Source organism: Neltuma alba, unplaced genomic scaffold (genome assembly GCF_004799145.2).
Source record: "Neltuma alba isolate B1F8T4 unplaced genomic scaffold, ASM479914v2 tig00011894_pilon, whole genome shotgun sequence".
Lineage (NCBI taxonomy): Eukaryota > Viridiplantae > Streptophyta > Magnoliopsida > Fabales > Fabaceae > Neltuma > Neltuma alba.
Genome location: NW_021636492.1, coordinates 1 through 14,251, shown reverse-complemented (window position 1 = coordinate 14,251; position 14,251 = coordinate 1). Strand labels below are relative to the sequence as shown.

At 33.0% G+C, this 14,251-nt stretch overlaps 1 protein-coding gene across 3 annotated transcripts; it reads right to left on the bottom strand.

Moving 5' to 3' along the window:
- Positions 1-5,487: 5,487 nt before the first annotated feature.
- LOC114719122 (probable protein phosphatase 2C 55) lies at positions 5,488-14,015 on the bottom strand. Of its 3 annotated transcripts, XM_028904579.1 has the most exons (6): positions 9,258-9,405; positions 8,449-8,937; positions 8,284-8,353; positions 7,641-7,965; positions 6,786-6,935; positions 5,488-5,990 (listed from the first exon to the last, which is right to left on the bottom strand). In XM_028904579.1, exons 2-6 carry the CDS (start codon positions 8,462-8,464, stop codon positions 5,697-5,699), a joined length of 855 nt encoding a protein of 284 aa, XP_028760412.1. In that variant the 5' UTR covers positions 8,465-8,937; positions 9,258-9,405; the 3' UTR covers positions 5,488-5,696. The 3 variants fall into 3 exon arrangements, with proteins under 3 accessions (XP_028760412.1, XP_028760411.1, XP_028760410.1); XM_028904578.1 differs by lacking the exon at positions 9,258-9,405 and adding an exon at positions 14,005-14,015 and having other exon boundaries at positions 8,284-8,832; XM_028904577.1 differs by having other exon boundaries at positions 8,284-8,937.
- Positions 14,016-14,251: the final 236 nt, after the last annotated feature.

Below are 14,251 nucleotides of genomic sequence, written 5' to 3'. Positions count from 1 at the left end.
GATCTTCACTCAATATTTGTTAATTGACTAACACATGAGTGACTTAATTGAATGAAGATCGTATTTGTCATTTCTCAGGAATCAGACATATGGATCGTTCACACTCGGAAACAAAAATTAACATAATTTTCTGCGATTCAAGTCGCAGAATCACCCTTTTAACACAGTGGACTCCTCCTTTAATCAATATTCCTCTAATTAATTAATTTAAGCGGGGCCTAACGCTTGACGTGGAACCCTGACGTGATTAGTCAGGGCCGACTTTTCGGTGGACCCCACAGGAGGGGCCCTCTGTTTTTTTTTGTGTTTTGTCGGATATGCATCATGTATGGGCGGGTTAAATGGACAAAAAGGGAGTGTGGAGCACGCTCCAAGAGCTGCGGTGAGGGGAGAGGAATGGAATATGTTCGGAGTTGGGAAGGGCCAATGATCTGTGACAGGCGACAGGGCATCCAATTTGATGTGTAGTCCGTTCGTCCGTCTCCAAGTTACGTGCCTCATTTTTCAATTACGTACCTCACACTCACACGACCTCCCTCATTATTTCTTTTCATTTTTTTAACAAAATTACAAATTTAGACACCATAACTGTTTGATACATAAAATAAAATCAAAATAAAAATTGTATATGAAATCCTGTTCAAAAATTTAATTGGTTAAAAAATTTAAATTTGAGTACATCAACCATGATCTATGAGTACAATTTTTCTTCTGCTGTGTATAACATATCTTTCGCTGTATGCGAGTAACTTCTGTATTGATAATTATTACATATCACTAAGGATATATTACACACAATGGGAAAAAAGTTGCACTCACAAATTATGGATGCACTCGCTCAATTTAATCCTTTTAAACAATTAAATTTTTAAATAGAAACTCCCGTATGCATATGCTTTGGCCATATATGAAATAATGGAAGATGCAGCCCATGCTTTGTTGATGAGGGAGAAGCTTAGCAGAAAGTTAGGCCTCCTGAAATTAAAAAGCGTCTTTATGTCCATTTGCTATGTCTGGGAAGCATAATACTCCTCTGATCCTAAATATAAGACTATTTTTAGTGTATTTATACTATGCAAGAATATCATATCAATCAGCGACCAATAGTACAAACAAAAGTTTGTATATTTTTTTGACTCTTGCATGAGCCACACTTTTTTTTTAAATCAATTTCCTATATCTCATTTATAGATTGCTCCACAATCATCGGCTTTTAATGATTATTTTATTTTTTGGCACCAAACTAACATATTTTAGACTATTTATAAACATATAGTATATCTTATTGAAAATTTCACATATTGTGATATTAAAAATCGTGAATCACTAGTCTTTTTGTTTTGATGTCTGCTCTATATTTTAAAATAATTTTTGATTTGAATAAATTAATAATTTTTAATATTATTAAATATTTTAAACATACATAAATTTAAATATATATAAGGGTTTTAGTCATTTTCAATGATTTATTATACTTTGGATCATTTAAATACATTTCTAAATTATTTAATAATTTAATTTTTTCATATATATTAATTATTGTATATAATATTGTTTTAAATTAATTATTGTATCACCGGTCCGACCAAACGGTTCGACCGGTCCGACCGATTGAACCATGACCCGTTCGACCGGTCCGACCGATTGAACATGACATCGTTTGATTTTTTCCGGTTCACTTCCGGTCCGGCTTTTAAAAAACATTGCTGTGAAGAACTAGTTTGCCCATTCTTCCAAACACAGCACTGATTGATTGTCTCATATCTATTTATGCCGTCGTCTTTTCCGTGGTTCATGGGTAAACAACGCCTGGATCTGTCAATGGGCGCAAAGGATCCAATGCTGAAAATCCCAAGCATACGTGAGAGATATTTTCTTTCTTTTTAGTCAGCATGATAAAAAGAAGAGATCGGTAATTATGTGGACTTGTCGTCCCTCTTGTCAACGTTAAGTGTAATGTCTTATAGTATTCAAATTGCGTCATGCATTATTCTATGATATAGTAAAACGGAGGAGAATATATATATATATATATATGTGTATATGTATGTGTGTATGAAGATGAATAGAGATGGGGAGGATAGAGGGAAGGGTTTGGGAGATACTTAAGGATTAAGGATGGGATATGGAAGAGAGAAGGAAGAAAGAAAAGAAGAACACGAAAGAGACGCGGGTAGGGAGTGGGAAGCTTGAAGAACCAAAAAAAAAGAGAGAAGAGAGATTCCATGTTTCATAATTCAAAAAAAAGGTGAGTCCGCATTCACTCGCAAAGTTAAAAGCAGCCTAGCGCCTGTTTCTTCACAAGTGGCCCCATTTCTCCTCTTTCATATTTTTGGGCATCCTATTGTCACCGTCCTTCCCAATTTTTGTAATTTGTTTATGCGTCTATATGTCTCTCTCTGTATATATAAATGTCTTTTTAAATTCTAAATATAAGATCTAGTTTTTATAGTACAAATTATATTACGAATTAGATTTTATATTTAGAATAAGAAGTAGTAGTGAATAAGAAAGAGATTGACAATTTGATTTCAAATTTAAATCTACGTATATAGAAGGTGGCTAGATTAACCTGTAAGTGATTTATACATGTATACCTACAGATCTGCAAAGAAGCGGAATTGTTTAGTGCAAATTAGATTTTATTTTTAAAACTGGAGGTAACAGAACATAAGGCTTTGCATCTTCTTTCCCTCTGTATATGATCAACGTGTGTGTTGGGTTTGATGGATCTTGTTTCGTTTATATGTCCCAAAATAATAGAACACACACCCAAGCAAAGCTTTACCTCTTTTCTTTCTTTACAATATGGCATGGGGATCCTTCAGGATATGTTTTCTTTTTCTGCTTTCCTTATCAAACTCCCTTCTTTTCTTCTTCTTCTTTTTTTCCTCTTGTAATTTTATTTATTGTAACTATGAATACTTGTTTCTTTTTAATCTTTTTTTCTGCTGCCACAACAATTTATCTCCCGCGTGTGATTCCTCCCACATGTTGCGCCTGGCCTTTTTGCCACTCCCGTTAAAAATTATGTTTCAATGAAATATTTATATTTTTATCATCAAATTAGAACACATATTTTCCTTTTTTGGGGGGGGGGGAATCCAAATGCGTAATCGTTGATCCTTCAAAATTAGGAGATAGTGCAAAACGGGCTGGACCCAATCAGACAAAGAGCCATAGGGATACTCATGCAATAGAGAAACCTTGATGAAGGAAGTGTTTGAAAGCACCCAAAAATACTTCTTAGAAGTATTTTTTAGAAAACGAGCAAATTTTTCTACATATTTACTCTGTATATCATAAAAAAATTTAAAATTATGATTTAATTTTTATCCAAACACTCCATAAAAAGATTTGAGAATCATGTAAAAACACTGAAAAAAATGTTTCAATTTAAGTAGAAACAAAACTTTTTTCACATACTTATTTCAAATCTTATAAAATTATTTTTAAAAAACTAATCCAAATACACTCAAATTTATATTTATGAATACCTGTCCATTTTTTTATTTAAAATATAATACTTATAATTAACAGTAATCAAAAGAGTCAATTTGAATTAATATTTTTTCCCCAAAAAAATAGTATCCATACCTATCTACGGGTTAGGTAGGGTCGTGAGGTTGACGCGACCTGCTTCATGCCGGGCCCAAACCACCCAATCAATTCGGCCTCACCTCCTGTCTACCTTCTGTAGTTTTCACTGCGCTCCTGAATTTGATCTGACAATGACCCTCCGGTTTTAAGATCAGTACATCCTTATTAAAAAATCATACAATTATTCATTTCAATGGTGATTAAATACGAGATATAGATATAAGATTTTAATCAATTTTATTCTTAAATTCATAATATTTTATTTAAATTATTTACATTGATCGCACATACAAAATCGGTGTTTTTATATTTTCAATGCATATGATTAAGGGGCATCTTATAAAAACTAATACACATTTTTACAAATAATTAACCAAATTAATTTTCTTAATTCAGCTTCTTTATTTAAGATTTAAGGGAGTATATGATAATATTCTCTTAATCTTGAGATGTTTCTCTTGTTTTTTTTTATTTTGTATTTTGAAACATTAGAGAAACCTTATTCTTTATTGAAAAAAAGTAATAGTTGATGATAGTTATATCATTAAACATGTAAAAAAAAATTGTTAGCGTTTTCAATTATGCTCTTACATTAAAAGCCAATACACATTAATTATATTATTTATAAAGTTTAATTGTATAGAAGGATAAAACAGAGAAAAATATTAAATGCTTTAGAACGATTTTTTTTATATAAGAGTTTTATTTATTTTATGTATGTACATACGTATATTTATATACTACCTCTGGTCCTAAATGTAAGGCTTTGTTTGTAAATTACAAATGACATCTTATATTTAGGACCAGAGGTAGTATTTAAAATTAAAAATACATGAAAAGCCATGTTCATTTTAACAATATGCATGATGGTGCCAACTCCAAGTGTTCCACTTCGAAAAAGGAATTTTAGTCGTCGGGGTCACAAATAATAAAGTTTTCTTTCCAATAAGGTGGGAATCTTTGATATCTGCCCTCAATCTTAGAGAGAGAAGTACCCAAAATCATTTTGTTTCCTCATGTTGAAAAATTAATCAAAATTACTTCTAACTAACATTAGTGTTATTCATCACGTGGCTACTGATTGAAGGATCTTCTATTTTCCTAAATGCGATGCACCCCTTTGTGGCTCCTTTGATCAATTTGCAAATGGAACCAAGATGCTACATATATATACCTCTCATCTCCCTTGATCTTATTTTTATTTTAAATTAAAATACTATTATGGTTTAATATAATTTTTACATTATACCAGACAATTTTTTTAAAAAAATTTAATGGACGTCAAGCGTTATCGTTGATCACATATAAAAGTTTCATCTTTAATTTCGTAATTATGGATCCACCTATTATTTTTTATTTTCTTTATGTCCGGTCTTTATTTAATTAGTCGCAGTTTAGATCTTTTCATGGGGATAAAAACCATATACTTAGATCTCCCCCAAATCCCCTATCAGTTTTCTATCTTTTTCATCAGTAAATACCAAAAACTCCTCTTTCCTTTTTCTCCCTACATGTAATTGATTCAAATCTGATTTCTCACATCCATATCACATTCGTCCCCCTTTTCTGTTCTTATTATCACTTTAATACTCAGCACTCAGTTTCATATAATATCACTAGTTTTGTCACAATTCAGTGCACTGATATAAACTTGGGAGATCCTATGTGCGTCCCAGAAATTGATCACTCCTTAGTCCTAACGGCTGTCCATCTTAGCCGCTCAACTCTGCAGGACTCCAACTTCCATCCCACATACAATTAAGACTTTCAAGATCATATAATTTAAAATTCATAAAAACTACAACTTCAAATATAACCTTCTGAATTTTGAGAGACTGAAGTCCGATTGCAAAACGTCAAAAAAAAAAAAACGTAAATGATCAAAAATAAAAAAATAAAGCCCTGCACTGTAAGGACTACTTATCCTTGTATTTCCTATTTATACATCTCTCGAGCAACTCATGCTGGAGAAAAAGTAGGAGGAGCAAGGGAGCACGTGTGAAGAGGTCAAAAATGAAAATATTATACAGGAGCCACGGCAGTGTGACAAATACAAATACTCATCAAGAGACAGCCAAAGCATGATGGACAGGAACTCAGGAGTTTGCTGAGGTTATGTATGATACAACAACCGTAATGTCATCGAGCTTGCCACCATAATACCGGAAGCCGGCCTCTTGAGCAGCGGCAGAAAACGGAGTCTGTCTGTTTTTGTCCAGTGCACGCTGACGGGCCAGAGCTGCTATCTTCTGCGCAGTAACTTGGGGTTCAAGTCCCGTTCTAACAGCATGTACTACGACTGCTGTAATTTCATTATTGTATAAGTTGTCAAATAACCCGTCCGTTCCCGCAATCACAACATCTCCTCCAGCAACAGGCACTGTAAACACCTGTTCACATTATTGCAAGAAACATGCATACTTAGGTTGCCTTGGGGTTACCACTAGTTATACAGATTCTTTGCATTTTATTTCTTCTCGTTTCTTGTCAATGTTGAAGAGATAGCCAGACAGTGTGCGGGATACATCACTCGAGTAGGTCTCATACATCACAATAAAACCTACCGCTTAAGTCAGCCTCGTGCATTCTGTATTTTACTTTCTTCAAAATTGACAAGAAATTAAGTAACAAAAATAGAGATCCAAACAACATATGTTTTCAAATACACAGATCTCATCTTCCACGAGGCTTTGCTGCTGAAAAGTACTAATATCATTATTTCGGGAGAACAAACAAGAAAATCAGTTAGCTAACATCTTCAGTGTCTCCTTGAGTGAAAACAGACCCATGCAACTGTACAACTTACAAAATTTAAAACGCAAATCCTCTTTCATGTCTATACAAGATCCACATGCTTTTTATTTTTCATTCTCTCTAATCTGTGTGTGATGAACCTCTCTCTACCAAATAATCAAAGAAACTGATTTTCACTCTCCTCTCTGTTTTCCATCTTCCATACTGAAGGCCTTTTTTTTTTTTTGGTTGGGGGTGGGCCGTGTCAAAGGGAAGAGCTGTTCGGTGTCTACACATAGCTTTATGCTGACAACAGGCCACATCTCACTTAAAAAAATGGCTATCGGAAGGAAGACTTCCTTAATTTGAAAATTTACACATGGCTAAAGCAGGCCATTGAAAAGATCAAGGTCATGCCAACATGAAGTGAGGATACTAGTATTTGAAGTTACCTCACCAGAACTGGGTAGATCACCTCCATCGCCACTCTCTAATTGATATGTAAAATTGAAGCCATGCTGTTGAATAGGAGACTTGAAAATGGTGCTTCCATCTCTAACCACAATGAATCCACTGTCACCCAAGTTAATAGCATGCAGCTCCTGGACCAAGAAGTCAAATGGATGGAAGTGAATATCAACAAATCAACAATACTTGTTACATACACACATATGTAGGCAATTATGTGTGTACATGGTAAAAACTAGCCAAGTTTCCTTGAAAAATTCAGTGGCCGCAGAATTTAGTCAATTAAATGCAGGATATAGAACACCAGCCAAACAATATCAAGTGTATAAGCGAGTCAGACGAGAAAAGTATGAGCACGTATGCATATCCATGAGTATTGGCAAGAAAAATGTCATCAAAACACAGGAGAGAAGACGCTAGCAGAAATTCCTACATGCATTAATTCCATTTAGCGTTTGAATTAGAGCTTGGTTGTAGACATGATAAAGTCATCAATCCACAAAGACATTAACACACTGATGATCCTGAATCCTAATTTAGATAAGAGTATAATTATTGTTGTCCAAAATCATGCCCTGCACATCATGTTTCAAACACAAAGTTTGGGCAATATAAGATCAAATGATTGTTACTAATGTAAACTACTGCAGAAGTGGCAGTGCAATTGTCAAAAGCTTTCATGTCGATACAGATAAAAACAAGAGTAACCTTCTGGAGATTCAGTGCCATTAAAATGCTTTTGTGGCTTGGTTCACCTATTTAGAGTCCATTTAATTTATTCTATAGATAATTGACCAAAAGTAATTGGTTTGTATGAACTTAAAATAAAAAAGCAAAACCTTTTCAGCAAGGGCAATTATACAGGCTGTTGATGAACCCTTGGCTCTTGCACTTGAGTGAGCCTTCTCTAACACCCTCGCTGGATTAATAGAACCTTTTGGTTCGTCTTGGATTGCTCTTACTGAATTGGACATAAGTTCACGAGAAAAGAGTCCCGCATTAACACCAACTTCTGCCCAACCACCTACACCATCTGCAACTCCAAATGCTTGTTCATCAGTGCAAATAAAATGAGCATCTTCTCCACCAGTCTCCTCCTTATCTGGATGTGGTAAGTAACAAGATCCTGAAAATAGCTTCAAAGTCTCGCCACCATCAACTGTTCTGAAAATAACACAACTAATGTTATTAGAAAGTAAATACTCTTTATAAGTGACTAATTAATTAACTAAAGAGCAAGCAATAATGTAGCGTGGCAAATAAGAAACGTAAGGACAGTCTATTACATCAAACGAAACATAATACATCACCACATGCTTGTATTTTATACTAACCTTCTCAGTTAACCATCCCTAGCACTACTCACCACATAACAGACTCCTACGAGAAATCGTTTATATGTGATCCAGCAACACTGGTCCCTCTTTTAATTATTTGAAAATTATGATTGATGCAAAACTAATGCACAGAGAGCACACTTACGGGGCTACTGTAGGGGTGGAATTTTCAAGCTGTTCATCACACGCGCTGCGGTCAAATGAGACATTGTGTGCTGCCCGAGCAAAGAAGGAAGTACAAAATGTAGCAGAGAAATTCTTCAGCCACGGTCGATGAGGAAAACTTGAAATAGTATCGAGAGTCGAATACCTAGTATTAAGAGCATTATTTAGGTAACCTTTACGAGTTCTGTCAACAAAGCAACCAGCACCAGGCTTTTTGAAGTCTAGCGTATTGCTACAGCTAGTGGAGATATCATCGACACAAACACCTCGCAGTACAGATTTGGAGGTTGAAGCAGCCATTGATTTGCTTTTAGGCGTACGGCTTGAAAAGGAAGGACTGGCATGAGATATATATGAAGTTGAACAAAGTGAAGAAACAGACGCAGATGAACGTCTATATAGCAAAGATCGCAGCCCTTGTTGCCGAGTTATTCCTTCCCGAAAACGACAGTACATGGTAGCGTTCAGCTTTGATAGATAACCAGAAGGATTCTTAAGCTCTTATGCAGAGTTCTAACATTCAGTTTCTCTTTTGGGGAAACCTAGGATGTTGCCCAGATTACAAAATCTCATTCCCTAACGAGCAAGAAGTTTTCCACCAAAGCTTTGAGACGAGAAATAAAGTTCCGAAATGCTGAAATAAATAGCTGAGAAGAAAAATAATTAAAATCAGAAATTATTGAAACCGCAGTATAAACTTCATACAAATGAACATATAATATGAAGAGATTAGAGATGCGCAGTCAATCTCCTCATTGCACATGAGGAATGAGAAAGACCATCATCACAGACACAGAAAATATGTGTAAAGAGACGCATCAGACTGGGAAATCAAACTAATTGGAGAAATAAATCCAATTGAGGGCAATCGTAGCTCGAAATATGAAGTGATTTCCCTCGATCTGAAAGAGATAATTATGAAGATGAGACGAAACGGAAAACAAAATCTTATACCAGGAAGCGAAAGATGGGCAACGCGGGCAGATTTTAGAGGTTGAGGAAGAAGCTCCGATGATGGCCTGAATGTTACACCGTCGGAGCTTCTCGTTCCTCCGATGCCAAGACCTAATTCGCGTGCACCTAAGCCCACCCTTGGCTCCTAGTTAGTTAATAAAACCGACCCTTTATCCGGAAGAAAAAAAGTCGTTATTTTTATTTTTATTGTCAAATTCATTTTCAGTTTTTGAAGCAACCACATAAACACGGATGAGAGTAAATCGAAATCGTTACTAATATTTAGGAAAACGAAGTGTTTGGTCCCTATATTTTTACCTGATTTTAAGATCCGTTTCTATAAATTTAAAAAAAAAAAAAATTGAACCGCTGGCATGGGTTATCAAGCTTAGCTGGAAATAGGTGCCTGCCTTAAAAGGCAATGGGAGAGGCAGGCTTAGCTGCGGGAATAGTGTACTTACGATTGCTAATTTAATAGTATTGGCTAAAATCTTGAATACTTGCGATAAAATGATGTCAAAATCAAATGATTTTTATTTTGGTTATTCTGTAAGGGGTAGTATAATTTTTTATATGCCTGGAATTGGGGTTTATTTAAATTTTAATCCCTCAAATTTCAAACATATTATTTTAATTTTTGAAATTTAGTTTGTTTTAAAACATTAGTCTCTAAAGATGTAACGATGTTAAAATCTACTAAAGTGTCAAACAATAACGTTAAAATTGTGATGTAGGCTCACTAGATGATACCTAGCTAGATTTTGTGTGAATAATAGAATGGTAAAAAAAGAATAGGTCCTCAAATCGCAGCTATTTAGCCCCCTATTTTTTTTTCTTCTTTGCTATTCATTGTAAGAGTTATTCACTATATCGCATTTTATTATCCACACAAGATCTATTTAAATGTCATCTTGTGAGTCAACATTACCACTTTTAACGTCATTGATGACATTTTAGCTGATTTTAACAATCATTGCATCCTTAAAAACTAACGTTTTTGAGATAAACTAAATTTAAAAAACTAAAAAACTAAAATCAAAATGAGCTCAAATTTCAAAAATCTAAAATTATATTAACTCTTCCGTAAAAGATGAATTAGTTACGGTCTGAGTTTTGATGCAGCGAGGTAGCAAGAGATTGGCGGTAAAAATAAATAAATAAACTTCTCTAATTCTAAAATATAAAATAAATCTTAAATTTAGAAATAAAAAAATATAAAAGAGGGTAAAAGTCGAGGAAGTGAGATTGCATAAATGCAACGTGGGCTGTGGCAGCGGGAACTATTATAAAAGACAGCGGGAATGGATGACGCGTAACGCGTTAGTATTGTTTGATAAAGTAGGCTCGTATGGAGAAGGCAGGCCAGTTAAACGGAGGATGCAACCTCAACTTTTATTACCCCTCTTTTAGGACCTGTTTAGATTAGCGACAGAAAAAACAGTTTATTTTTAATCTAATTTTAAAAAAAATAAGATTAGGTAAAAGTTAAAATAGATAAGTTGAATTGTGTTTGAATTGGAGTTTAGAAAAGTTAGTTTGTAAAAATAAAATTGATAAAAGGTTGTTTGAATTATGATTGAGTAAAAATAAGCTTGTTTGTAAAATTATCAAAATGGGTATGGGTTTTAATAAATAATGAAACATCATTAAAAAAATAATTTTACATAATACAATGAATTTAAATTAAATTAATATGAAGAAGTGAATTTTAATGAGTGAATTAATTTTAAAAATTAGAAATTTTATAAAATAATTGTGAATAGAAATTTATAATTGAAAAAATTACAAATATTAAAAATACATAATTAAATATTATAAATTATAAATAATATGTTGGCCAAAAAATATAAATTATAAATTATAGATAATAACAAAACCTGTGAATGATGCTCCCTTTTCATTTCTCCACACACTTTTCGAGACATGATCAGACTGTATAAGGATCCGTTTGGCAGGGCTTTTGAGGGGCTTAAAAGTAATTTATTTGTAGTATAAGTAAAATTAGAAAAGTAGTTTATTATTAATTTGGTTTATGGAAAAGTAAAGTTGGGTAAAAGCTAAATTGGATAAGCTGAATTGTGTTTGAATTGGAATTCAGAAAAATTAGTTTGCAAAAGTAAAATTAATAAAAAGTTGTTTGGATTATAATTGAGTAAAAGTAAGTTTGTTTGTAAAATTACCAAAATGGGTATGAGTTTTAATAAGTAATGAAACATGATTAAAAAATGATTTTACATAATATAATGAATTAAAATTAATTTGGCATTGGACCTAGATATTCATTTGGTGTTGAATATCTTGCATCAACCAAGTAATATTTTTTTTAAAATACAATTTTTTTTTACCAAGAGAAATTTTATATAATTTTTTTTTAACTCGAGACAACTTTTATATGTGAGATACCTCAAAAAGGCAATTTTTTAAAATACACTTTTCTTAAATAAAATTTGTAAATGAACTTATAAGAATTTTACGCATTATAAAATACGAATATCATACATTTTTCATAATTTAAAGTATTTTAATTTTCAACAAATAAAATATAAAAAATTGAAAAAAATTTTATCATATCGAAGAAGAGTAAATTCTTACTACTTTTTCATAACTTGAACTCTTTAGATTATTATATTTAAACAATTTATATTGTAATTTACTGCTTAATTTTAAATTTTTAATTAATTAAGCAAAATCAAATTAAAAAAAGAAGAAAAAGAACAACGGTTACCCCAATGGTATTCAAATAGCAATTGGCTGATAGAGGGAAATGAATGAAGGGGAAAGGTCAGAATTGGATGGTGGACCCACCTACATATACAATTCCAATGGTAAGCCCGATTTTTTTTTTTCCCTTTAGTTGTCTACCCAGTTCACCGGAGCTTTGCTCCTACTACATTTAGATTCGATCCGCGTCGCGTACCTGGCTGTGGTAGGTGAGTCTCCCAACGGGGATTTCAAATTTGATTCCCATAAGCTACAAATATCAGCTTATGTAAAAGTCCGTTTCAATCCAGCTTTTTGGGCCCAAATCAGATGACTTAGGATATGTTTGGATTGATGTTGGGCAAAACTGACTTCTAGCCTAACTGACTTTTGTAATTGAAGTCAGAGTAAAAGTCAGTTAATGTAATGCGATTTATGTTTGGATAGGTTTTTTAAAAAGTCAGTTGAAAAAGTTAAAAGTTGTTTGGATGATTAATAAAAAAGTTAGTTTAATTGTAAAATGATTGAAAAGGGCATGGACTTTATTGAATAGTAGTGTTTGAAATTTTATGTTTTGAATATGATAATTGTTGAAAAAAATACCTAAAATTATTATGATAAAATAAAAATAGTTTATTTGTGAAATTATAAAATATTTATTTATTTTGTTCTCAAGTAATCCCTGTAATGATTATACATATTAAGGAGTTTTTATTAATGGGTAGTTTTAATGCACATGATTAATAAAAATATTTTAGACAAGACAATATTAATTTATTACAAATAAATAATTTAATTAATTTTATTAATATTTTAAATTAGTTATCTAACTCTTATGTTAAGAATACGTAGTATCAAATTATTGGGTTTGTTAGGGGTAATTTTGTCTTTTTTCATTACCATCTTTTCTCTCTCCACGTTTATGACGGCAAAAGCTCAAAAAATTGGTTTCAGCGTTATGCATTTTTTTACCCAAAAGTTCATTTGCAAAAACGCTCACCCAAACATCTGTTTGAACATTTATCTGCTAGTAACGTTAGTTTGCGCCATTCCAATACACATTTTCTATTGAAAATGTTGATCCAAACATGCACTTATAAGCTCCGCTAAACACCTTCCAATTTTCCAAACGGGCTTATTAGAAAAATAAGTAGCTTTTAGAGTCTCAATCGTTGATACAAACAAGCACTTAGTGTTTTTTCTTTTAAATGTTATTGAACCATCTCGTGCTGCTCTATCACATATAAATATATGTAGATAAATGGTTGATTTTGATGATAAATATAAGATCTCAGTCTAGTTTGCTTCTTAAATTTATCAATTTTTATTTAAAATATTCATATTAATTACACATGTATAAAGAGTGTTTCTAATTAAAGGATAGTTTTAAGGGAAAATTTCACTGTACGATCGCAGAAGACAATTAATATCAAACAGCCCCCAAAACTTTCTGAAACCTCACTACAGGACCAAGGGACCAATCTGATATTAATTCCACAAACGAAATGACGCCACTGCCCCTCATTTTAGAGTGAGATTACAATAATACCCCTCCCTTTTTATTTTATTAAAAAATAAATATTTACCGGAGTTACTGTTCCGGCCACCGGAGGTCGGAGGTTCGGCCACCGGCGCTCAGGTGGCCGCCGTCGGGGTCCGGTCACCGGTGGCCGGAACAGTAACTCCGATGGGACCTCCGGTGGCCAGAGTTTTTTTATTTAAAACAAAGTGGCCAAGGGAGGGTTTGAACCCAGGACCCCTTGGCACACCAAAAAACTTGTAACTACCAAGCCAAGCAACCCATTCAATCATAAAATGCAAAAAAACTATATATAACAAAATAAACGCAACAGTCCAAATGTAAGTGAACAAGTGAAATTAGACGATTTACAAGTGCAATTCAGAAATTTGCAACAAAAATTAGGCAATTTACAAATAACATAATAAAAGTCATAACCCCAAATGCAAGTTTTTAAGTGCAAATGAGCAAGTAAAATTTGAAGATTTACAATAAAAGTTTATGGATTTACAACCCAAATTTGGCAACACAAAAGAGAATTCACAACCCAAAATATAAGTGTTTGAGTGTAAGTGAACAAGTGAAATTAGACGATTTACAAGTGCAATTCAGAAATTTGCAACAAAAATTAGGCAATTACAAATAACATAATAAAGTCATAACCCCAAATGCAAGTTTTAAGTGCAAATGAGCAAGTAAAATTTGAAGATTTACAATAAAAGTTTATGGATTTACAACCCAAATTTGGCAAATACAAGAGAATTCACAACCCAAA